We start from the raw sequence: 26,933 nt of genomic DNA on the forward strand, positions 1-26,933 counted from the left end.
ACCATTTTCATTTTTGCCTTTTTGTGACCGGCTGAAGAAATTGGACAACAGCGGAGGAGGACACGGAAACACAATACTCACCATCGTAGGTGAAGTAGGCCCCGTCCTTAAAGACTACGACCGCGGGGAGCTCGGGCAAAGTTACCGACTGTTGGAAACACACACGAAAAAAACAACACAAAAGATAATTTAAGTCAAAACCAAGCTCCGTAAATCGGTCTTACTCTGTGCATGCGAGTGCAGGATGTGGGACGAGGCTGTTGGCAGCAGCGCTTTGCAGCAGACCGTGAAACTTGTCCCATTTTGCATAAATTATTCACGATTCAGAAAAACAACGAGGAATCGACATTCCACGTCGAAGCGCGTGCACAATATTAAAAAGAGGGTCGATAACCTGTGACGGCAAAAAATGGGGGACGTTATTTTTTTCTGAAACTCAAAAAAGGGAGGCAAAATTCTAAATTCTAAATCGTTACCTCGGGAAAGACTTCCTCCGAAGCCGAGAAGAAATAAGTGGAGACGATGAGCTCGGCGGCGACGTCGTTGTACTTCTCCTGCAACGGCAAACGAGTCTCTCAGCACACACACACACACACACAATAGCGTTGAGTAAATCTGTGGTTAAATTAAGGTGAGACGCAGAACCTCTTTGGTTCAAATGCGCCACTCAGTCAATACGCAGCTTCAGCATTGCAGCTCTGGAGAAGCTTGAATAAAATAATAAAAAAATTCCAATGTCTGTGTGATATAAACTTACTTTGAGGGGGGACTCCCCGCCGACGTACACAAAAAGCACATTGTGCCGCTTCATCATGTGCTCGAACATCTGCTTGCTGGGGAGCGCCCTGACGGCCGGTCTGCAGGGGGGGGGGGGGGGGGGGAATAAAGAAACCCTCGCAGATTAGTTCTCTTTCATGAGTGCAATCCATTCAGCATAGAAATTGCCACGCTAATGCAATAATAACTGTGTTCGTGCTTCATTTCTGTGCCGGTGGCGCCACCCGGTGGAGACACGGCGACGAGCAGCCCTGAAGCGAGAGCCAAGTACCCCTCTGTCACGGATCAAGCTTGATTTCCCTCAAGGAGGAGAGAATCTGTCAGGCGCAGTTGATACAGTGGCTTGAACTGGAGCATCAGAGGTTGGGAAACCCATTGAGCGATGAAACAAATATGCTCTGCATTGATAAGCTCGCTTGGATGGTTTCCTATTAGTACAGCTGTGAGATGGATGAACTTCTGCTTCATTTGTTGGTTTTCCTGTCTTTTGTTTGTGGAAGTGTTGGAAGGCTTACCCCGCCACCCTGTTGGCAAACTCCACGATGTCATCTTTTGTCCTGGGTCCCTTGTAGTTGTAGGCGAGATCCCCCTTTAACCTGAGGAGGGAAACAAAACCAGAGTGAGAGGCTGATGATTGAAATGTAAAACCGCTCCGTTTGTTATTTTGTGTTGTATTAATTTGCAGCTGCGTGAAGACGCCAAACGGAACGGAAAGGAGAAACGATTACGTGACGTTGAACTTTGCATTCGGGAAATTGGGTTCGACTGAAGAAAAAAAAACTCATTCGGTGAGCAAAAGAAAAGGGGATGTAAAATGTTACAGGAGAGGCGAAGCTCAGTCGATGGACGGGAAAAAATCAATCGGCAACCATTTAGACGTTCGATCGTGCAAAGATGGGAAATATCAGCTTCTCCACTGTCAACATTTGCGTTATTTTCACGTTCTATTCACTTCGAGGGCACTTTCTTCGGTAAACTTTTCTAATACAGGGTAGGTAGGTAGACTGATCCCAGTTATTAGACTGAGCCCTCATAGTAGACTGCTTCCAGGTATTAGACTACACCCATCCCAGGTTGTAGACTGTGCCCAGGTGTTAGACTGTATCCCGGTATTAGACTGCTAGACTGTGCCCAGGTGTTAGACTGCGCCCAGAACAGGCTGAGTTCTTTGTGGTATTGATTCTCATCCCCGCTGCACAACTCCTGTTCCCTCACATCCCCAGAGCTGCTCTGCTGGATGAATTACTGACGTGCTAATGAACCTCAGTGTAAACATCTTTGGCGTTCAGAACCTGGGCCTCGAAAAACCTGTCAAGAGGCTTTTTAACGTTCTTCTGTGTCCGGGCCAAGTTTCAGTCTGAAAACCTGTTTACTTTCCCTGGCTGTGTGTTTTTCTGCACTACTTTGCAGTTACATTACATTGATTAATAAACAGTACAAGAAACCTGACAGATTAATTAATTCTAAAAATAGTCATGAGTGGCGGCTTTACTTTAGCCCATTAAAGACATCGCCCGTCTTTGGCAGCGTCATGGCAACGACTACCTGTCCCTTTCAAGGTGATCTCCCGAAACTAATCCATCGGGAGAGAGAGCATACTCATCACAAAGAGGTCAACCCAATCTAAATCATCTAACTCCAATGAAAAACAAAAAGAAATGACTGGCCCTAATTGAGTTCCAGCCATGGAGCTCCTCCAACGAGCAGAATGCATTAAGGTTGCATCAGTAGCATTAATGAACTTGTGTTTGTGTGTGTGTGTGAGGGGGGGGGAGGCTGAACTCTAAATGAAGTCTTCTCCCGTTACCGGGGGAGATCTCTCGTGCTCCTCGACGGACGTTTCATCACTCGCTTCGTTTGATGTTGTGAAACCTGCCGTGTTCCCGTGGCAGTGTTTCCCAAATGAGCTAGATGAAGCTAAACGTGGAGGGGAAGGGCGGAGGGGGGAGCAGCTGCCGTCGGCCTAAACTCGTCCATCTTCTCAAAAGAAATGTCGCTCGCACTTCACGAGAAATTTAAATGAGGAATCGGTTGATCCCTTGATCAATCGATAAATTTAAAGAATTTTGGATATGGCTCAGAAAATTTTAATATTGTACGAGAGTCCAATTTAGATTGCTGAAGCTGATTTTAAAACACGCCGAAGAAATGTGGAATTAATGCCCAAGAAATGTGGAATTAACACTCAACAAATGTGGAATTAATGCCCAAGAAATGTGGAATTAACACTCAACAAATGTGGAATTAATGCCCAAGAAATGTGGAATCAACACCCAAGAAATTTGGAATTAACTCCCACGAAATGTGGAATTAACGCCCAAGAAATGTGGAATTAACACTCAACAAATGTGGAATTAATGCCCAAGAAATGTGGAATTAACACTCAACAAATGTGGAATTAATGCCCAAGAAATGTGGAATTAACACTCAACAAATGTGGAATTAATGCCCAAGAAATGTGGAATCAACATCCAAGAAATTTGGAATTAACACTCAACAAATGTGGAATTAATGCCCAAGAAATGTGGAATTAACACTCAACAAATGTGGAATTAATGCCCAAGAAATGTGGAATTAACACCCAAGAAATGTGGAATTAACGCACAAGAAATGTGGAATTAACACTCAACAAATGTGGAATTAATGCCCAAGAAATGTGGAATTAACAAACAAGAAATGTGGAATTAACACCAAATAAATCTGGAATTAATGCACAAGAAATGTGGAATCAACACCCAAGAAATTTGGAATTAACTCCCAAGAAATGTGGAATTAACGCTCAACAAATGTGGAATTAATGCCCAAGAAATGTGGAATTAACACTCAACAAATGTGGAATTAATGCCCAAGAAATGTGGAATTAACACTCAACAAATGTGGAATTAATGCCCAAGAAATGTGGAATTAACACCCAAGAAATGTGGAATTAACACTCAACAAATGTGGAATTAATGCCCAAGAAATGTGGAATTAACACACAATAAATGTGGAATTAACACCAAATAAATCTGGAATTAATGCACAAGAAATGTGGAATCAACACCCAAGAAATGTGGAATTAACTCCCAAGAAATGTGGAATTAACGCCCAAGAAATGTGGAATTAACACTCAACAAATGTGGAATGAATGCCCAAGAAATGTGGAATTAACACTCAACAAATGTGGAATTAACACTCAACAAATGTGGAATTAATGCCCAAGAAATGTGGAATTAACACTCAACAAATGTGGAATTAATGCCCAAGAAATGTGGAATTAACACCCAAGAAATGTGGAATTAACGCACAAGAAATGTGGAATTAACGCCCAAGAAATGTGAAATTAAAGCAAGTGGCGAACCTAATGCATTATTAGCTCATAAAGGTGTGAACGGAGTTCATCACTTAAGGTAGCAGCAACAACACCTCGTTCCCTCGAGAATAAAAGTCCTCTAACGGCATCTCAACAGGCCAAAACCTCAGGGGGAGGAGGAGGGGGGGGGGGAGAACAACAAACTTCTTACAATGAAGCGTAACACCAAAGCGCCGCCTCGGAACATGGCGGCGAAGTTGAATCAATGCCCCTCTGACACCAGCTTAATAAATACTTAAGACTCGCGGCTGCACAGAAATAGGGTTATCTGCAGATATATATTGTATTGAGCTTATTTTCATTCTGCGCCGGGGCCCCGTAGGTCCGTATAAAATTCAATAAGACGTTTAATCTCTTATGGATTATTTTATTTTTTTAAAGGCCTTTTCAAAAGCTGCACTGAGTTTAATAAAAATAAAAAAAAACCCGTGCACGCCGTTTCATTTCCGATTACACACAATTTTGGAATCAAAGTTAAGTCGACTGTGACTTTAAAGTTCAAAGCGATGTCTCCAAAAGATTAAAAACAGGGCAATCGGTTGTATGAAGCCGTTTGTGTTGTCACTTACAGTTTTATCGTGGGGTAACCACGAACGCCGAACTCCGACGACATCCCTGCAAAACACAGAACAAATACACCGTGTCAAGACAAAAGACGGATACGGTTTGAAGCATCCCGGGAATCAAACGCCCGCTTCATTTCAGCGAGGTGTCGATTGGAGGATTTAAAGGAATAGTTTCACATTTTGGGATATTTTCTTTCTTGCAGATGAGGGGGAAAAAAAGATGGCGCCTCTCACATTGCTGCAGAAAACATGAAGCCATGCTAAGCTAAGCTAAGCTAAGCGACTGTTTTCTGTAGCCTTTTATTACCTTATTATATCTAACTCTCCATTAAGAGAAGCCATGAAGCATTTTTCCCCACACGGTTGAACTATTCCTTTAAAAACCATGTGGATGAAATAAAATTTTAAAAAAGTTATCAGTCTGTCAATCAGTGAATAGATTAGAATTTGGATTACTCCCATGTTACTCACAATATTAACATTTTGCCATTTAAAAATTGGCAAACACATGTTATAAACTAGAATGGGCACTCGGTAGAGCGCATACCTTCGCATATCACAAGATTGGGCATTGAATTATGAACATGTTGTCATTAGTTGCATGCCAATTGGATAGAAATTGACCGTGCTATGGTAAAAAGAAGATGTTGACCTTTTCATGACCTTGACCTTTGACCCGATTGATCTCAAAATCTTATCAAATGGTCCCCGGATAATAACCAATCATCCCACCAAATTTCATGCGATTCGGTTTAATACTTTTTGTGTTATGCGAATAACACGCATACAAATAAATAAATACACGGCGATCAAAACATAACCTTCCGCATTTTCAATGCGAAGGTAACAATAATATTGAGATATCATAAATAATCAAACAAAATCCTTCTTTTATATTGTTGTTGGTGCTTTTAACCCTCCTGTTACCTTAGGGTCAATTTGACCCCATTCAATGTTTAACCCTCCTGTTACCTTTATATTTACTGACATATTTTACCCTCGGGGTCAATTTGACCCCAGCAATTAAAACCTACAGAAAATTATTAGAATTAATATTGTTTTCCAAGTTTAAGTGTGAGGTACTTTATGTTTGTTTGTTGACTACCTAAATAGCCCTTTAAATATATAAAAAAGTTGATATTTCTTATATGTTTGACACAGTGAAAAACAGCCTGGGGTCAAATTGACCCCAAAGAACACCGACATTAAACATTGAATGGGGTCAAATTGACCCTAAAGTAACAGGAGGGTTAAGAGACCTGGAAGCCTCTTCAGAGCGTGGCTCCACCATGTTGTTGAACACGGGTCCATTAGTTGGATCTATTTTGGTCTCCGGCGCAGCGACTCATCACCCGGGGACCAAAACGGGCGACGAGGGAAGCGCCTCGTCTTGACTCACCGGAGTAAGCGGTGCCGTCCATCTTTCCCACGCGGACCGGCGACCCGGAGGTCTTCAGCTCCACTCCCACGTCGTGCCATACCGGCTCGAGCTTTTTACAGTAGCCGCACCACGGCGCATAGAACTGAACACGGAAAAGAAAAGAGGGGAAGGAAGCGGATCTTCAGATGTGCAACGTGTTGTAGAAACATGATGTTGTGTTTGGTGTCGTCTCTTTATCCGGTGCTTCTCCTGAAATGGATGTAAACGATTGACTTGTCCTTTTGTGTGTATGACCTTGTACTTCTGTGATATTAACTACGACCTCTGGAATGGATCCTTTACAGGGTTCTTACACATGTTGACCAATGGATTTCCAGGACTTTTCCAGGACTTTAAACCAAATTTCCATGACCACACTGAATTCTCGGTGTATACACTACCGTTCAAAAGTTTGAGGTCATCCAGACAATTTCGTGTCTTCCATGAAAACTCACTTTTATTTCTCAAATGAATTGAAAATTGAATAGAAAATATAGTCAAGACATTGACAAGGTTAGAAATAATGATTAATATTTGAAGTATTAATTTTGTTCTTCAAACTTCAAGCTCAAAGGAAGGCCAGTTGTATAGCTTATATCACCAGCATAACTGTTTTCAGCTGTGCTAACATAATTGCACAAGGGTTTTCTAATCAGATATTAGTCTTCTAAGGCGATGAGCAAACACAATGTACCATTAGAACACTGGAGTGATAGTTGATGGAAATGGGCCTCTATACACCTATGGAGATATTTCATTAGAAACCAGACGTTTCCACCTAGAATAGTCATTTACCACATTAACAATTTATAGAGTGTATTTTTGATTAATGTTATCTTTATTGAAAAAACAGTGCTTTTCTTTGAAAAATAAAGACATTTCTAAGTGACCCCAAACTTTTGAACGGTAGTGTACATGAACATTTCTGAAAATGTAGTATTCAAACAATGAGAATTACAAAGCATACAATACACCTTAAATGAAACAAATTACATTATCCCGACCGCTTCCTGAGCTACTGTTGCTGTGGCCAGCGAACTTTCCAGTTACGGTGCGTTCACTTGAAACGAGAAAAAAAAAAAATTGCGCCGATAGTATGAGAGCGTACGCCGGCTTAGATTTTGAGTGTCTTCCTTTCAAAAACATATGAATTATTTTAAACTCGGCATAAATGAACATGTGAATATAACACATTTCCTTGACTTTTCCCAAACTTTGATGATTTAAGTTTTTTCCATGACTTTTCCAGGCCTGGAAATGACCATTTTAAAATGCCATGATTCGCTCAAAGCCCGCCTCCATTCCCTCCTCCGATGTAACCGGTCATTCAGCCATAATGACCGCCTGAGGAGATTGTGAGGATCGCTCCCGACTTCGACTGGAGGTCGAGCTTTTCACGTTCCACTCGTCTGGTGACGTGAGGGACCACACCTTGGTGCTGCCGCGCCGAGCCTCACCCCACCCCCCCCCTCCGCCTGACAAACTGGATGAGCCGCTGTTTTCTTCCAGGCTGCATGCCTCCTTTCTGAGCCGTGCCAGAGGTGCAGGTCACGTGGACTGGGAGGGGTTAAGCGTGGCCTCCCAGGTCGCCCATCTTTTCTAGCTCCCCTCTTGCATCAGACTCTTCGGCTGCTAAACGCTCTATGAGGTCACCGGCGAGTCGCTAACTCTGCCCGTCTGCCGCGGTGCAGATCCTGTATCGTTTGTTATTTTTCACTGCCAACAGCTGACTGTTGTACTTCTGCTGGGAACAAGGCTGAGGACAGATGTAAGGCTAGACCAGAGTTAATGTGCCATGAAGCCAGAAAAAGAGCTATACAGTAGGCTAATAATTGTCTGTGGGTTAATGACTGGAAACGAGGCCGTGTACGTTACGCGAGACATTTGATTTACTGTTTGTAAAAATAAAAAAACGCTGATTAGTGGAGATTTCCGAATACACATTCAGTAAGTAACAGTCAGTAAATCAGGCCAAACAATCATTTTCAAGTGGATGACGACAATTTTAATTCTAATTTTAACTTTGTGATATTTTATATTCTGAATGTGTAACAGGAAATACTAACACCTTTATAACCAGTCGACTCTGCATTGAAACTTCCCAGGACACGGACTCGCTCCTGCCACCCAAACTAGGCGTTAGGGCGTCGGGCTCTCAAGCTCGATTTTGGTTGTATGGATGGACCCAGACACAAACTGTGATATCAAATAAACCCATCAGAGCCCCCTGGCTTTGCCCCGCATGCATGACTTCTCATTCTCTATTCACAAACCCAGCCTAGCATTTGTGTGTGTGTGTGTGTGTGTCTGTGTGTGTGTTATCAGACTTACATCAACCAGCCAGATATCGTTCACTCTGATGTCTTTAAATCTGTCAATTAAAGAAAAAGAATGAATAACAGTTTGATAAAATTACTCATATTTGCCAAATACACACTTTATATGTTAATTATAATGCGTTTGTATGCCACATCAGACAGAAGAACAATCACTATTGAAGTTATAAGTCAATATGAGTTATTATATTGTTGTAAAGCTGGATAAACGAGAGAAACCCCCAAACCATGCATAGAATTATGAAATCAAGACTAGTTCTGCTTTGAAAACAAGGCTCTCTTGTTTCATTACAATCAGATCCTTCAGATCAAAAGAAAAAAGAGGAGGCAGTAATCACTGAACTCAGATATGTTGTTGTTGTTGTTGTTGTTATTGTTGTCGTTTTTCACCCACACAAAAGACTGGGGGTACCCTCGGAAGTTGCATCGCACGCGCACGTTTTAACGCCAAAGGCAGAGGGAAGGTGAAATATTGAAGCATCACTTACGTGTCATCCAAGTCTTCAACAAACGCGAGCGTCGCCGACGCCAGCAAAGCCGCCACAACTGTAACACGGAGAAGAGAAGAGGACATGTTATCTGTGAATGTGAGCGGCAGCCTCACAGCCTCATGACTGGAGAGAGAGACAGAGAGAGCATCACCAGCTAACGCTCGTCCCCCGGCTAACAATCCATTTAACCTCCACGGTTTCGACAACTGGGGCTCTGCGGGTCATTTCAACAGCTGCCGCGATAACGTGAATGATGTCGCAGTGAACGTACACGGATTAAAAGAGGGAACGTACCGCCACAAATCAGGGAGGCTTTCACTTCTGCCATCGCTTCGAGAGGAAACAGCAAGCAGGAAATACAGCTGCTAAAGCAAGCCGGTCTGCGCATGCGCAGGGTTAGACTCCCAATGGCTTCAGGAACCTACGGTTTCTTCTTCTTCTTCTTCTTCTACTACTTCTTCTTCTACTTCTGATTTTACGGCAGCACTTTTGAATTATATATACATTTTATATATACAGGACTGTCTCAGAAAATTAGAATATTGATATTGTTTGTTTTTTCTTTTCTTTCTGTAAATTATTAAAAAACAAAAAACATAATAATCTTGATCCTTTACAAATCATCAGAAATTTATTGTTGATTATTATTATTATTAACCAAAATATTATGATCCAAAACTTAGAAATATCATATCTATAAATCACTATATCAATTAAAGGTATTAAACAGCCTACAGGACTGTCTCAAAAAATTAGAAATATTGATGATCTTCTCTTTTTTTTTTGCATGCAAAAAAAAAAAAACAAAATGTCATTCCTTATTCTATTTTATATTTGAAATTTTATAAATTAATTTATATTTTGATTTACATTTTATTGCTGATTACACAAAAAAGCAAAACTCAAATATCTATCTATAAATAAATGAATGAATTGAATGAACAAGTCAACTAGTATTGTATTAAACAAATCCTTGAATTTGATAGGATTTTAGAGTTTTCTTTGTAAGCAGCCATATCAGCAATATTAAAAGAATAAAAGGCAATATTTCAGTCATTTGATTTTGAATGAAAATAGAATGCATGACATTTTTTTTTTTTTTTAATTGCAAAATAAAAATAAAGAACTTTATCAATTCTTTTAATTTTACAGTATATGTATATATTTATATATAAGAATATACACTTTTATTAATCCCTAAGGGGAAATTATATAAATTATATAAATACAATATATATATAAATACAATATATATATAAAACAAATACATTATTATATATAAATACATATGTATAAATAATATATAATCAAATACATTCCAATATCTCTGTAAAACATTTTTTTAATAATATTGGTGCATTTCATTTGACTTTGGAGATTAAAACAATATAAATACCACTATAAGAAATACATTTAACGTGTATGTCCCTTTTTCTGCATTTAATAGTGTTATTTTGATAAATATCGCCACAAGGTGGCGCTCTACGATAATTAACAAGGGCAAAGGGTCAAACTTCCACTGCTTGTATTCTTTACTTACTGAAGGTAAATGCGACAGTCCTGCATTCAAAAGTATAGTGTAGTATTATCAACTAAATGTGCTATGTATGAAAAGTAGTCTCCTCCACATTATTATGGACTGATTGTTTTTTCCAGCTGGTAAACTTATTTGTTCTGTTAGTAAACCCTTTACTTAATTACTGATGCACGTTGGCAACAATTAAATGCAATTCCCTACAAGGATATACTTTCATCTTACATGTCAGATAAATGTGGTGAAATAAGATGGACACTACTTCCTTCTGAAATGTAGAGAAGAAGAAGAAGAAGAAGTACTGTCTGGCTATAAAAATGGGAAATACTCACACAAAGTGCAGGATGTTTGAAATTGTAGTCAAATCCAGTACATTTATTTCCACCAAAATGTCCACACAAACACCAGGAGAACTTTTATTTTATTGGAAACATATTTATTTTCATTTGATAATAATAATGTGTATCTAATACTGCCTGGATAGCATTCAAAATATCAAACGTGTTACAAGGTTATAATTAATATTATCTTCATTCAAGCTTTTTCTCACACACACAACACAGTTAGCTCCACAGAGTGGGGCAGAAGTTTACAAAATAAATACAAACTTTTGTGTAATATTATTTTCATATTATCTGTCACACTGTCCTCTGAATCTTCTAACCCTTGCTGGCATGATGGGCTTATTGATATGTTTTCTAAATCAGCATGTCATCAGTGTCATTTTAGACTGCCGAATATGTATAATGCTTTACTCCAGCCTACAAAGGGGCCAAAGACAGACAGAGGTCTTATAGACAATTGGAAATATGAAATGCTACAGCATTTAAAAAACATTAATCCTCTGAAAGAGACAATTTGATTTTGTTCTGCAAATTTTAATTTAAACAAATTCCAGTTTCCTTCATTTGAATCATTTTGATCATGGCTGGGACTTTTTCCAACTATAACTGTTATGTCCCAAGAATATCCCTCAATTCAAGACATCATTCTTGGGGGGGGCAGAAGAAGCAGGGAATAGTTGCACACCGTGAGAAAGAGCTGTACTTTCTCGCGGGGTGAATGGCGATCATGCCCGTGTTACTAAATAGTCTCATGCGGAGGATCGTCCCGCCGAAGCCCCGCGTGCCAAGTTTGTTAGGGTCGAATGCCTTTTGTATTTGGAGGGGGCGCAAGCTGTTAGCCCACATTGTAAGGCCACAATGACTTCTGCTTTGAGAAGACTGTTCAAACAAGTCACACTGATGGACTTCCTTACAGTTAACACACACAAAAGTACAGTTTGTTTTGCTTTTCAGCTGCATTCAAAAACAAGGCACTAAGAGAAGTGACAAACCCAGAAAACATACAAAAAACCTGCCCTTTAATCGAGTGTTAGATCACTTCACACACTATATTTCTCTATTGTAAGTTCCGGTACAGCGAGATCGTTTGTCTCCTCATGCGATAAAGAGTGGACTTGTTCCCCCACCGCGGGCCGAGCTGAAGACTCCCACATCCAGTAAGACTTGCAGTCGAGCCGTCTGACCGGACCCCGAACACGTCATCTTACAGGACGGGTCGGATATGACCTCCGTTGACCCCCAAAACAAAGCTTTCTTTGCCCCCATTTCACCACATGATCCAGTCGTCCGCATAATGGCAACAATCATTCCCCCACTCGGGTATATTAAATTATTTTCTCTTTTTTTTATTTAAACAAGCAACATTACACAAGCTACAGTACAAAACACGTATTACAATTTGTTTGGACAAAATAATAATAAAAAATATCAGACATCCCAAAAAGGCCGCAACCTGTTCTCACTTTGGAACATTGTAACATGAACACATCTTTATATTAATTTTCCCTAAATTTGAAAGTAATCCTATAACCAAGTGAAATATACTGCATGTTTAGTCTGTTAGCATTAAAATAGCTTTATTATTCTTGACTTACCATCAGAAGTTATATGCTAAAATGAGAAGACTTGACTAAATGTGCCCCTACGTTGTTTATTCTGTTATTTTCTGACTCTACACGCAGCAACAAACACGTCCCACGAGATTCAAGCTGGTATTTTACAAACCATAAACATTCCTACACGCTGGTGGAAAGTCGCACCGTGAACAAATGTCACACGCAAAGCTTGGGGACGGCTTCCTGTGCGGCAACACTGTGGAGAGAAAACGATGCCTTCAAGGACGTCCAAGGAACGGGAAAGATAAGACAACCGAGATAGAAAAAAAGACAAGAGTGCTGGTAGATTCCTCTACATTTTTTCAGTAACAGTGAAAAGGTCCGATGCTGTGATTGCGACCCCCGAGTTCAGGTCGATGTGTGGCCCCTCCCACTGAGCTGCATCCGTTGAAACCTCAGTTTGCGACTGCTTCAGGGACTGAAGGAGCTTCATGGTCGCTGCCACAGGTTGCGTTCAATAAGGCTCTGACTGAGGCACACTGGTGACTTCCAATATTTTGGCACATACTGTCCATCTGCCCGACTCTCAGAGGCAACTCTGGAGTTCCCCAGGATGAGCAGCGCCAAGGATCCCATGAAGAGCACATCTTCCTCCGCGGCGGCATCAGATGTCCTTCAACGGGCATCGGGGGGGTTTTCATTCCAGGATGTCGGTTTCAAACGGGACCAGGTGGTAGTAGGAGAGGTTGGTGACGTACGCTTCCGTTTCCTCTTCACACAGGTCCGGCAAAAATTCCGTTCCATCCTCATACCTGGCAACAAAACAAAAGGACACATTACTCCGGAGGACAGGATGGAACTGTTGGTCTGAACCACAGGAACCAACAAGTGGAATAGTCCAGATCGACGCTTAGAGACTTTATTTGTTTGTAGGTCTAAAAAAAAAGAAAGAGTTGTCTCATTAATAGTTATGTAAAGTGCCGTTTTATGTGAAGCACCAAGTGGAATGTGTTCCCCTTTTGTTTCCGACACACACCCAGGGAAGGAAGAGGCAGGCACACACACACACACACACACACACACACACACACACACACACACACACACACACACACACACACACACACACACACACACACACACACACACACTTCCTGTATAAGGGGGGGTGGTCCTTGCAAAGACTTCCCCACCCACCACAACACACTCGAGAGCAAACATGGAAATCAAAATATTTGTGGGAAAATAAGGGTGGAGTTAAAAGAAAGCGACGTCGAGGAGTGGTCCGCACACTCACGTATGTTCCACAGAGTCCGTGGAGGAGGGTCTCTCTTTCTCTTCAGGGAGACTGTGATCAAATACGATGGTTTCCGTGTTGGCCAGACAGAATCCGTTTGACCGCATGATTTCTGAAAAAATTAAATAAATAAAAAAGGTCCAGAGTGTCGGTTAAGTCACAAGAAACAAGCGGCTCCACCTTTTTTTTGTTTCACTACGAATACGAGATGTCCGTACCGGATATTTTGATCTCGCTCTGGAAGCACGGCTGGATTCGGTGCACCTGGTCATTCCTCAGCAGCTGGTCCAACGGCGAGCGCTCAAAGAAGGTCAACATCACCTCCGACCTGGAATACTGGGGAGTCGGGCTTTGTAAGCAATCTAGTATACGGAGTTATCAGGACATCTATCCATTGACCCTCAAGAAGGAGGCAGCATGTGTCAGATCTTTGTGACGGGGTGAGGCTCAGGCGCAGAGAGACAGGCTGGACGCAATATAATCTAGAATGGGCACTCGGTAGAGCGCATACCTTCGCATATCACAAGTTTGGGCATTGAATTATGAACATTTTGGCATTAGTTGCATGCCAATTGGACAATAATGTATCGTGCTATGGTAAAAAAAAGATGTTGACCTTTCCATGACCTTGACCTTGACCCGATTGATCCCAAAATCTATCAAATGGTTCCCGGATAATAACCAATCATCCCACCAAATTTCATGCGATTCAAGAAGATTTTGACCTGTTCATGACCTTTGACCTTGTTGACCGTTGACCCGATCGATCCCAAAATATAATCAACTGGTCCCCGGATAATAACCAATCATCCCACCAAATTTCATGCGATTCGGTTCAATACTTTTTGAGTTCTGCGAATAACACGCATACAAATAAATAAATAAATAAACTAGAATGGGCACTCGGTAGAGCGCATACCTTCACAAGATTGGGCATTGAATTATGAACATTTTGGCATTAGTTGCATGCCAATTGGACAAAAATGTATCGTGTTATGGTAAAAAAAAGAGTTTGACCTTTCCATGACCTTGACCTTGACCTTTGACCCGATTGATCCCAAAATCTAATCAAATGGTCCCCGGATAATAACCAATCATCCCACCAAATTTCATGCGATTCAAGAACATTTTGACCTGTTCATGACCTTTGACCTTGACCTTTGACCCGATCGATCCCAAAATCTAATCAACTGGTCCCCGGATAATAACCAATCATCCCACCAAATTTCATGCGATTCGGTTCAATACTTTTTGAGTTCTGCGAAAGATTTTGACCTGTTCATGACCTTTGACCTTGACCTTTGACCCGATCGAGCCCAAAATCTAATCAACTGGTCCCCGGATAATAAACAATCATCCCACCAAATTTCATGCGATTCGGTTCAATACTTTTTGAGTTCTGCGAAAGATTTTGACCTGTTCATGACCTTTGACCTTTGACCCGATCGATCACAAAATCTAATCAACTGGTCCCCGGATAATAAACAATCATCCCACCAAATTTCATGCGATTCGGTTCACTACTTTTTGAGTTCTGCGAAAGATTTTGACCTGTTCATGACCTTTGACCTTTGACCTTTGACCCGATCTATCCCAAAATCTAATCAACTGGTCCCCGAATAATAAACAATCATCCCACCAAATTTCATGCGATTCGGTTCAATACTTTTTGAGTTTTGCGAATAACACGCATACAAATAAATAAATAAATAAATAAATACACGGCGATCAAAACATAACCTTCCGGCATTTTCAATGCGAAGGTAAAAACAAGGTCCAAAAGGGGCAGGCAGAGTCAACAGGCAGAACCAGGAACACGGACAGGCCGACGGGAAAAAGATACGGCACTAGAGACGACAATCCGACAGGAGACAAGAGAAAGACTGACACAATATATAGGGGGGGGGAACACAGGTGTACGACATCAGACAGTAACGAGACAAGAGTGGCTGAGGGCAGGTGCAGGGAATTAAACAATTAAGACAGAGAAGACACAGAGAAGACACAGAGGAGACACAGAGGAGACACGGAACACAGGAGAAACAGAACAGGGTGTTACAGCATGGGAAAACATTCTCTATGATCATGCTAATAAAGTACAGAGGGAAGCGTTTGAAGGGGTCGCGGTGGGAGACGGACCTTGCACGGCATGTTGATGGCGTTCTTCAGCAGTCGTTCCACCTCGTTCAACTTCTCCTCGATGTCGCTCGCCTCTTTGATTTTCACCAGCCCTGAAAAACAAATCAAATGGGAACGTCTGAAATCATCGGCTTGTGTGAGGGTTTAAAAAAAAAAACTTTAAAAAAAGGAATTCAACACTACAGCTCGGCCATCGACTCCGCCTTCGTGAAGCCTATGACCTTCAGACGTCGGTGTTGCGACATCAGAGCGTACAACCGTACGGTACTAATATTTGTTGCCCTCCCAATACAACAGCGTCAATAACACAGCGATATCAACGACTCTCGACTGAAGAGTCTCAATCAAAAGTCTAACTAATTCTGTCCCCGGGGTAAAATAAAAAAGGGGCCGCTGCTTTGACCTTTATTGCCACCAGACTGTCGTCTGTTCAAACAAAAAGCCAAACAGGGCGGATGTGATCCCTAAAGGTCGCCACTCGCCACGCATGCAAGTGAAAAGGTGAGAGTCTGTTTAATACTGTAACCTTTTCACGAACAATGATCTCTGATATTAACCCGGAGTAGGCGGGAGGGTGAACGACAATAGGCCCGGTGCGATGCTGCAAAACTGCCGGAGTAATCGCCACATATTTGGAAGACGGCAGTAGGGAGGGAAGAGAGGAGACACGTTACGCAATGACACGTTAATCCTGCAGGAATGCAATTTGAGAAGCAGTGGGAGTGTCAAATCAGCACTTTTTAGCATTATTTACCGCCGCGCTGACAGAGGGATGTGGAGCCGGGGGGTGGGAGGGGGAATAATGATGAGGACGAAGAGACGGCCCGCCACACACCGATGAGTCTCCCGCCTGATGCAAGCGGTGCAGACGAGTCACACAGCGGTTACCGGTAGATGGAAGTACTGACTAAGAGAGCCCGAAGCGGCACTGTGCCGTCCGTTTATAACGGCCGGCAGTGATGACATCATCCCCAGAGGTATGGAGGACTTAAAATGACTTAAGTATAAATAAATAAATGCATAAATAAATGCTTAAATAAATGTATAAATAAATACAGGAATAAATAAATAATTTATACATTTATTTAAGCATTTATACATTTATTTAAGCATTTATTTATTTATTCCTATATGTATTCATGCATTTATTTATTTATTTATACTTAAGTCATTTTGAGTCCTACATACAGAGGGAGGTGAAGAGGGATTGGGCAGTCAAAATCCTCACTGAGCCTCCCGCCCAGTCTGAACCTCCCGCCGCCTCCGGATCAAAGTCCCTGGTTACAGTTTTCGCTGTTTGTGTGACAAATACTTCACGTTTAAAGGGTTGTACTGATATAGTGGGTTGTTTTCGGCAAAGGTTAGGCAGTTTAAGTACTTCTCTTTCAATAAAATATTCTATTTTTGTCATGACGCATGACGTTTATTGCCAAATATAAGATACTTTCTCCAGGAAATTGTCAAGTTGGCTCACACACCCTGTTGTTGCATATTAATATAGATTACATTTACACTTAAATAAAGAATGGGTGCCAATCAAATTAATAAATCAAACATGTAATATTGTAAGTATAATTGAAGCAGAGCCACTGTAATAAACAGGGAGTGTGTCACAGTGCGGTTCCCCTTTTTAATGGTGGGAGAAACTTACTCGAAGTTAAAACTAGACGACTCAGGACCAGAATATTGGAAACCATAACATCAGTGTAATTTATGTTGATATATAAAGCATGCAAGGCCAGGATGATAACTTTATGTTCAATGTTAGGGAACGGGATGTCCTGCCATGCAGAACTCGAATGTTATGAATCCACGGCACATTATTTATTATGAGGTGCAGGCACATAGCGCACCATGGAAACAGGGCGGGATGAGGAAGAGCGTATTATCACAAGTTATTATCAGAAATAAAAAGCTGTTTCTCCTACATGACATACATATTTGGTCATTGGGGGGGGGGGAGGAGCGTTCAAATATGCTGCATAAGACCGATGATGTCTCTTTTGCGTTCATATTTCTGGACATACTGAGAGTTCAGAGGCCGCCATGATTGTTTGTTGTGGGTCAGGATGCATGACCGTGATTTGAATTAGCAAAGAAACGCTGTAATGCATCGAAAACAAAAACAAAAAGCATAAACTAGCAGATTGTGCGGAGCGCTATGCGATATTACATGCATGCTTCATGTGCATTAGAGAAGTATTTGGCGTGGTTATTTCTTGCAGCAGCCTGCTGATGGTTGCGCAACATTTAATGGCGGTAGAGCCGCAGTGGATGTGATGTCAATGGAGACATTTACTCTGCATTCCTGGCACCACTTCAAAAATAATACATCATAATTGTGTGCAGTTAGAGATGTCTACAGGTTGAAGATGAAAGTAAAAAAAGTGATTTTTTTAAAAAAAAGAAGGGGGGAGGTTTCTGGAGGACGCCACATAACACGATTAATCTTGACACCAAAATTGCAGTGCGCCGATTAAAGTACCAAACAGAAGAAGAAAGAAAAAACGCACAGGAAGTTTCATTTCGAAACACTATGAAATATAATGCGTCATGTATACACTTCATATTCTGTGGTTGTCCACTGGATAATGTCTTCAAAGGTCTTACGAGGGTCCCTGATGGATTTCCCCCAATTTCCTCTGAGAGTCTATTTCCTGCCTGGCTTCCTGGCTCGTGGTCGTCTTCAAAATGTGTTCCTTTATGCCCTGCCCTCTAAATCATCTCGAAGCGGCAGTGTTTATCAGACATGTGCAACAAGTTTGTAAAATGGAACAATAACAGGAACTCTTTAGATGCCACACGTCTCTTTTTTCTTTGTAAATGCACCTTTAAGTTACCCGGCTGTTCGTTGTGTGGCAACATGCCGCGTTGACGAGCCACTTCTTCATCTCGCCGGTTGAAACGCAGCAGAAGTAGACGCACAACAGGAACTGGTCTGAGTCCCAGTCATCCTCAGAGACACGATCTGAACCGTCATCACACGCTGTAAGCCTCCGCCTGCTTCGTCACCTCGCCGCTAACTCGGCTGGGTTTTTGTCACTGTTATTCTTGGATGCCTCAGTCAACAAGCAAGAGGACATCCAATCTCAGAGCAAGAGAAAGTCATTTCTGTAACCCGGTGACGACAAGGACCCATATTTGATGTGCCAGGTGTGTCCAAACTCACTACCTAGTATTATATTTACTTAATGACATTACTGTTTCAGGACAGTTTATGTATAACTGAATATTTAAAGCAATTTTAGCGTGACCACATCCCAAAAACAGGAGTAATAGCATCAACTTTGCTCTTATTTGAAAAACCAACATCCCAATTAAAGCCAAGAGTTTGAGGATAAGATTGAACCCACTCTTATATCTGCCCATTAAAACGACCGCCAGCTGCCAGATAACCCCACTTTTTTTTTTAAACAATATAAAATGTCGAGTAAATTAGGAAGGGGAGGGACATGTTATAAAATTTAATGATTTGGTTTATTATAAAATAATGCAGACAATGTACAGAGCTAAAGCAAAGTCACTGCCAGACTGTGTACAAAGTTTATTTTCAATACATGAGTGTAAATATGATTTGAGAGATGTTTGCAAGTTCACGGTACAAAAGGCTAAAAAAGGGATTAAAAGAAGATGTATTTCTGTTGTAGGAGTCCAATTATGGAATAATGTTGAAATAGAAGTAAGAATGGTGAACTCCTTTTTGTTTTTTAAGGGAATTATTTATTTAAAAATCCTTGAGTTATAAATGTAATTAAAAACGGATTAATATGGAAGATGTATGTGGTAGTATATATAAATATATTTTGTTTTGTATCTTGTTTATTGTTTTATTTATTTTTTGTTTTATTTTTTTCTTTATTTTATATTAATTTTCTGATTTATTTTGATTTCAATTTAGGATAGGAATTTATAAGCATTTTATTTGCTTCTACCTATACCTTTTCAGTCTTTCTCTTTTGTATTTTTTTTTATTATAGGATAATATTGTTTTGTATTTGATTTGATTGACTGAATAAAAATACAAACAAACAAACATAACCTTCCTACAGTGTTAATTGATAACACACATTATTAAGTGATAGAATTGGAAGACATTCTTTGTCACTCTTGGACAGAGGCAGGCTAACTGTTCCCCCTTGTTTCCAGTCTTTATGCTAAGCTAAGCTAACCAGCTGCTGGTTGTGGCTCCTATCAAACAGACATATACGCGATTTACATCCATTTTCTCATCTAAACTTAAACAAGTGAGCATCTGAGTTGATATTCCTTCACCACTGGCACTAATTCCCAAACGCACACGGACACCTAACAGCCAATCAGAGACGAGAACTCTAAGTGGCCATTATTTAACGGCGTAATAACATCCTTCAGGTTGTAAATTCTATAAATTAAATGTAATCATATCCATAAATAGGTCATGAGGGAAGGATTAATGTAATGACCTGTGACCCTCTTTTGTTAATGTGTGAATTAGCGGCATAATAACCAACTGAGATGATGATTCATGAGTGTCTGAGCATATTAGAGTATTTCTTAAATTGGTAGCAGTGAATTGAGTGGGAGGAGGAGGAAGAGGAGGAAGAGGAGGAGGGAGTTCAGACACAGCTTGAGTCCGAATTCCTCGGTGGTCTCCGTCTCCCATGGAATGTGAGCACTGGCTTCCTGCCGGTGTTCACCCGAGGGTCACATGTAAGGTAAGTGTTAAAGGGCCTCGTATGACCAGCGGAACTAAATATGGGATGACCACTCCTCTCTCTCTCATCATGACATCAGTCTGAAAGCTCTGCACGCCTTCCTTGTTGCTTGGACGCAGCACAGAAACAGAAAAACACCAGCGGAGCCAGAAACTGGAGCAAAGTGGACTGAGAAAGGCCAGCGTCTGTGGCGATTAGAGGGGTCGCAAATTAAATATTGAACAGAGGTTGGGATTGAAGAAAAGCCACAAGGAGAATGTTATTAACCCCTTGAAAATGTCAAATCAGCTGGAGTCACTAAAGTAACACTGATATCGGATCCTGTCATCTTTTAGCTGTCATAAGAACATGAAAGGTAACAGACAGTAACAACAAAAATCTAAAAAAAGTTCAACGTGAGTCATGATGTCGCTTCCCAAAATACCCTGCAGACTGCGAGCCGTCAAGGCGCTCGTCAGCTGTTTGAGTGCACGGCCAGGAAGCCGAGCATCCGAGCCCACGGAAGGGATGTTTCCAAAACAACCGGCTCAGTGGGCAGAGACAAAAGGGAAGTGCCAAGGAACAGGAACAAGTCGGGAGCGTTGCCAAACTTGTTGGCAGTGTCAAAAGGTCCAAACCCTGAGGGCCATGGGATCGGCTACAAGTGGCAAAAAGAGATCTCGACAAAGCCCGGCAGCTTTGCGATAGAAGAATCACAGCAACTTTTGTTGTTGTTGTTTCTATAGGTTTCATTTGATCCAAGGAAAAAGATGTTTGAAGGAAACCAAACTAAATGTATCCGTGCCACGTCCACAGAGTGCATCTCATCGCTGTTTTTTGGAGAAAGAAAATTAAATGCTGCTCCAAGATGTCAACTTTTTTCTTTCTTCAAAGGACATCACCCCGCTGGCTGTATACATCTCCGCTCCGGTCTTTACTCACAGAGTTTAGAGTTGCCCCTGTGTTTGTTTGGACTCACTCCCACACCGTTAGTTACCAGGCACACGTCTGCCATCGCCTTGTGATCAAAGCAGGACCGGGGTCCGTTGACGGGCACCAGATGATAGCTTCTCAACCCCCCCCCCCTAAAGAGTGGTGCATCAGATGCTAATTCCACATGAGAGTCAGAGTTGGAACGTTTTAGGCCACAAAGAGGAGGTGACCGACCGCGTCGGGCAGCCTTTTGGGCTCCTAAATATTGACCAGCATTAGTCAGCATGTTGGTCTTGTGGTCCACAGGCTAAGTGCTAATATGACACAACAAATAAACTATGTCAAACATTAACTTGTCCAACAAAAAAAAGAATGACAATCTAGGCAAAGTTCAGATCAGCTCTAAACCGTTATTGATTATGTTCACTGTATTTTCCTGCAAAAAGTTGTTGTTGTGTATGCGAGGCAAAAAATATAAAAGAGAAAACACACGTTTTCTGTGCAAGCAGATGTAAACTGTTCCTCCCCCAGGAATAATCCACTGGGGACATGTTCCTGGTCTATAAGGCCTAAAGCCACCGTATGAAGATAGATTTGAGTTGCAGCAAAGAAGAGAACGATGTCAGGGATAAACAGGAACTTACTCTAAAAAGTTAAGTGTTGATATGTGTTGTTTAAATATGCAAATGAGGCATTACCTAATGCAAACTCTTCACTTTAGAATTCTGCAGATGCAAGTGGATCAAAAAGCATCAAATAAACACCTCAATGGTTTATTTCCACTCGTCTCAGAATAAATATTACGGAAGCAAAAATAAACCCAAATCTCAAAATTGATCAGTGCATGAAAAAAAATCCCCAGAGTGCCAAATGTGTCCTATTCCTTCTTTGCAGCCCAATTAAATATAGCAGTGCAGAAGAAGATAAAGTTGAGGGGCCACCTCCAGAATATATGGACCCATAATATGCAGCTACGCCCTTGATCCGAATTTAACCCTTTAAGAAAAATAATTAAAAAGTACCCCAACAGTGACACTATGTGTGCTGCTCTGTCCCAGTAACGGAGGCTCTCCCCCCGGACACGTACCTTCCATCAGCGGACCCTGGGACAGCTCCCTGTGGTCCTCCGGGAAGCTCTCCAGCAGCCTCTTCAACAGCCGGCCCAGATCGGCGTAACTCCGGTGCAAGTATAAAATGTTCCGGTCGGACCACTCCGTCCGGATCTCGAAGAACTCCTCTTCCTCCCCGCGCTGGCTGATGATGAGCCTCCTGACGCCGTTGACCCAGCTGCCGCGGACAAACATGTTGACCAGCGACGTGCCCTCGAACACGGCCGATGCCATTCCTCCAGACGTCAGTCCATGCTGGGCGCGGGGCGGGCCGGGGGACGGAGGAGGGCGGAGGGGAGGGGAGGAGGGGGGGGGGATATACCACGGAGGATTTTAAAATAATAACTAAAAAAAGAATCTGGCGAACAAGGAAAACTTCAGTAACTTTTCGGTTTGGAAGCAGCTGCGAGTGCGCACGAGCTCACACGACGTGGCATGATCTGAGAGAAGAAGAAGAAAAAGAAGGAGACAGATTTTAGGGTCACGGGTACCGCATCGATCCGACACGATGTTTACTTTTCTGTCATCTTTTGGCAAGACGTGGACCAGATTCACAACAATAGGTCCAAAGATCACCTCCGCGGCGCTGCTCCCTCCTCTGGTGCGCCGTTAATGTTGCGGAACTAAACCCAGAGCATGTCACTTCACACCGCCTGGAGAAGCCTTTTTTTTTTCTCGGCACAGTTTCCTCCCCTCTCCTTCCTTCCTCCCTCCCTCTTTCCTTCCTTCCTCCCTCCTTGACAACGGGGTACTATTATGCAAAGAATGCGTAAAGGGCTGCAAAGACGAAACTGTCCCTCTCCCCCATGTGGAGGACAAATTCAGACAGCTTTGATTCCCTCTGGGTTGGATGCCATTTGCCACGTCTCTCCAACAAAAACAAAAATAGTACACGTGATCTTAAAATGAGTCGTTTGGAAAATTCTGAACCACAGAAATAAAATAAAAAGAGAATCCAAATCCAGCAGCTCCTGAGCCAGCTGAGGAGCACTAACATCGGCCTTTGCAAGCGTCTCCATTTCTGACCACACATAACTCACTTCTCCACAAAAAAATAACACTATTTCTAGCCAATATTTAGCCACAGCTAAGAAAGAAAGATGCACATCAGCATATTATTTGTCTTCCGTCAGTGAGACGAAGATAAAAACAGGACCAGGTCACATGTTCCAACCGCTTCACATGAGGTCAAGGCCAAGTCAACTAATGACGATTCAGCTGTAATTAACCGCCGCTAATGGTTCTGGTAGAAGCAGCTTCAGGAAGTAGTGTGCTCCCTGCAAGGGAAAAGCGAAGAGCACACAAACAAAAGCATCTCGATGTGTGCAGGCGGCTGGATGCTGTGCCGTCGGGCTCTTGGGGAAGACGTCCCGCTGGAACGGGCACATTACGTTTAACGACGCCGAGCAGACGGACGCTGAAAAACTCGGCACGCGCTATTGGAAATGTTACGACTCCCAAAACAAGGCCACGCCGCCAGTCGGGGGAGGGGGAATATAAAGTGTGGATTTGAGAGGACCTAAAACTGTCATTGTCCTTCTGGCAGTTTCCCCATTCGGGGAGTTTTGGTGGTGCCGCCACAACTCGGAAGATAGTTCCTCGGAATATGGGGACTATTGTGAGGAATTACGGCTTCACATTGTCATATTCCATTACACACTTGACCTTTCATGTCATTTCCCTGTATCATGTGTTATTGTCTAGAAATGTACCTTCTGAAAAGTTTTTTTAAGGCTATATTGGAATTGTGCCTTATTTTTTTTAACAAACTAATTTCTAGTCACTGATCATATTTTCCTTGTCTTTAAATGCACTTTTTTCTCATTCATGGCGACTTTAAAATGGAGATGAGGCAGATTGAATGAACTCTGCTCCATGAGAATAATGTCTGAATCCACACGCGTAATGATGTGCTAAACAGGCAACACTCGTGTGGTATGATGAAAAGGTATATTAAAAAAAAAAAAAAAATGGGTTAACATCAAGCACGCCGTGGAGCAAAAATGACGTGATCAGCCATCTGGGTGTTTTGTTTGCAGAGGAGAATATTACATAGAGCTCCTGTCCGGTGACCCGTGTCATTACAGCATGAAAGTATAGAGGGGGAAGAAAATGACAGATGCACCGCGATCATGAAGCGGCCATCGCTTTGTACCTACAGAGACAGAGCTGAATCATACTGAACAGCAAGCAGACCCCAAACTTAACTGGCCCTCTGCTATTGGCTGGAGCCAAAACCTAGACATTAAAAAGATATGCCGAGGTTGTGAGGTCGCGGTTTGGGGTTTTGATTACGCGTCTGTGAACGAGCTCAACCTCAGCCGACGGCGTCCAAGAACAATGCTTTTCGGACTGACTTCCAGAGAGATAGAATAAAAACGGGAGGAGACATCAATACAGACCATAATAAGTCCAGTGGATGCTTCAAAAGCTTTTGGCCTTTGAACAAGGTCAAATTAACCGAGTCCCGTTCAGCTCGGCCATTTATTTAACATTCATCCTGAAAACAGCAACTATTTCAAATATTTCTATTGAACAAAAACGTTTTTAAAGTAGCTTTGCAACCTAAAGTTTTTTTAAGTTATAGGTGCTAAAGTGTTATTTTGTTTTGTATTTTACTTTTATTTTACTTTGTATACTTCTATATCTTTCATCCCTGTTTCTTATATGTTGTGCTTTGTTTTTTATTCTTGTGTGTTTGGTTTATTGGTGCTGCTACTGTCGGATTAATAAAGTATATATCTATCTATCTATCTATCTTTTAAAGTATTTAAAAAGAGCCAAGCTAGCAGCTCGGATGCAAATGCATCACCTTCAGCATGCCGATATACATTTACATGTGTAGTTAACATGCTAATGCTCAGCAACCATAATGTTTAGGATCTTAGTTTGAGGTGCAAACCTTTACATTTTGTAAAAAACACAAATTAATGTCGACGCGATGAAGCCACCAAACACTCCGGTTGATCCTCTGTGCACCACGACCGCATGTACGAAATCTCTCACCATTCTATCCGATAGATATTTCACGAAAATACAAGCGTCAACCTCAAGGTGGCGCCAGATGAAAAGTCAAGGGATCCACAAAGTGACGAGGACTCATCCTCTGGGGACCATGAACGTCGGTATTCTTATCGATGCATACAAGAGCTGTCGAGATACTAAAATGGTGGAGCGACCGACGAACTTTAAAGTGTTAGAAAACATGGAAGCGCGTCCTCTGGAATAAAATCCTTCTCGCCGACACGAGAGCGACTCATGGAGATGCCGTTGGCTGCGCTGGTTAGAGGACGATTGTGTTAAACCCGCCTCAGGAGGATCAGAAAACCCCTTCCTCTCTCTCTCTCTCCACGTGTAATAAAAGGATCCGTCTGTTTGGGGCTTTAATCTGTGGTTTGCCCAAATTCACAGAGTCAGCACATCCGGCCTCAATGCCTCATTCCAGTAGAATTCATCAGAGAGAGAAAGTTTTCAAATGGAAAAAAATGAAATAAAACATCGACTTTTGCTCGCTCGACCGAAACAGATTTTTCCCCGTGCAGAATTCTTAACACATTTGTTTGGGTGGGGGGGTTAAAGTAAGAGAGCGAGGGTTCGTTTTGATTGGCTGACGCGTCACCAGACAGGACCGTTGGTTTGTGCGATAGAGAGGGGGGGGGGGGGGGGGGGAACGCACGCTCCAGTCTCTTTTAATGGACTCATTCAGGATTAGCAACTGGGTTTAAGGTTTGAAATGATGACTTGGATTTTGCGTATTGGTCGGAAAAAAGATTAATTCAGGATTAAGAATTGAATATGAACATGGGAATAAGTGCGGGAGTGACGGCATAAGGGTAAGCGGTTTTAGTTTACAACATTGAACACCTCGCAACATTAAAAAAATAGGTTTAGCATTTTGGAAAATACGTCCACAGATACCACTCTCGCATCTGTTCATTAAATATGAATAAAGACTGGAAATGACTCGATGCAAAAGTAAGAAAAATTACCTGCCATAAGATGCAGCCGCTTATGAACGTGTTAATTAATTTCCCCCCCAAAAAGTGGTAGTAAGATGAAACCCTGAGAGCTAACAAAAATAACTTTGAGTTTCTCCTTCAGTGAGTTCTTAGTGTACTTTGTAACGTGGGTGGTGGATCTACAACATGAAGGCTGATGTTTTGGGCCCTCGATTGTCACACTCGTTAAATGATGCAGTTGATGAGGTGAGAAATTAACAGCTTTTACAGCTCCCGTCTACCAAACTGCCGCACCCTAGACCTGCAGTCATGGTGTTTTAACACAGACGCGTCCAATTAAGAGCCAAACGATGCGCCAGCACGCCCCAAAGTACGAGAACGTTAGTAGATTCCTACATTAAAATCCCCCTGTGAACACACCAAAGTCACTCGAGGGGCCCAGCGGCT

The 26,933-nt window shown here is 41.9% G+C and overlaps 2 protein-coding genes across 2 annotated transcripts in view; both read right to left on the reverse strand.

The window, feature by feature from the left end:
- tmx3b (thioredoxin related transmembrane protein 3b) overlaps positions 1 to 9,371 on the reverse strand; it is a 37,105-nt gene extending 27,734 nt beyond the window's left edge. The window contains 9 exon segments of the mRNA XM_056433647.1: positions 82 to 148; positions 477 to 554; positions 758 to 857; positions 1,293 to 1,373; positions 4,699 to 4,744; positions 6,095 to 6,218; positions 8,447 to 8,486; positions 8,940 to 8,997; positions 9,237 to 9,371. Coding sequence (XP_056289622.1) covers positions 82 to 148; positions 477 to 554; positions 758 to 857; positions 1,293 to 1,373; positions 4,699 to 4,744; positions 6,095 to 6,218; positions 8,447 to 8,486; positions 8,940 to 8,997; positions 9,237 to 9,330 — 688 coding nt within the window. The 5' untranslated portion in view covers positions 9,331 to 9,371.
- A 2,774-nt stretch (positions 9,372 to 12,145) lies between these two features.
- Positions 12,146 to 23,172, reverse strand: pxdc1b (PX domain containing 1b). Its single transcript, XM_056434306.1, has 6 exons — positions 23,104 to 23,172; positions 22,506 to 22,967; positions 15,813 to 15,904; positions 13,892 to 14,009; positions 13,674 to 13,785; positions 12,146 to 13,188 (listed from the first exon to the last, which is right to left on the reverse strand). The coding sequence occupies exons 2-6, from the start codon at positions 22,759 to 22,761 to the stop codon at positions 13,074 to 13,076; spliced, it is 693 nt and encodes a 230-aa protein (XP_056290281.1). The 5' UTR covers positions 22,762 to 22,967; positions 23,104 to 23,172; the 3' UTR covers positions 12,146 to 13,073.
- Between the last annotated feature and the right edge of the window lie 3,761 nt (positions 23,173 to 26,933).

Source organism: Pseudoliparis swirei, chromosome 16 (assembly GCF_029220125.1).
Source record: "Pseudoliparis swirei isolate HS2019 ecotype Mariana Trench chromosome 16, NWPU_hadal_v1, whole genome shotgun sequence".
Lineage (NCBI taxonomy): Eukaryota > Metazoa > Chordata > Actinopteri > Perciformes > Liparidae > Pseudoliparis > Pseudoliparis swirei.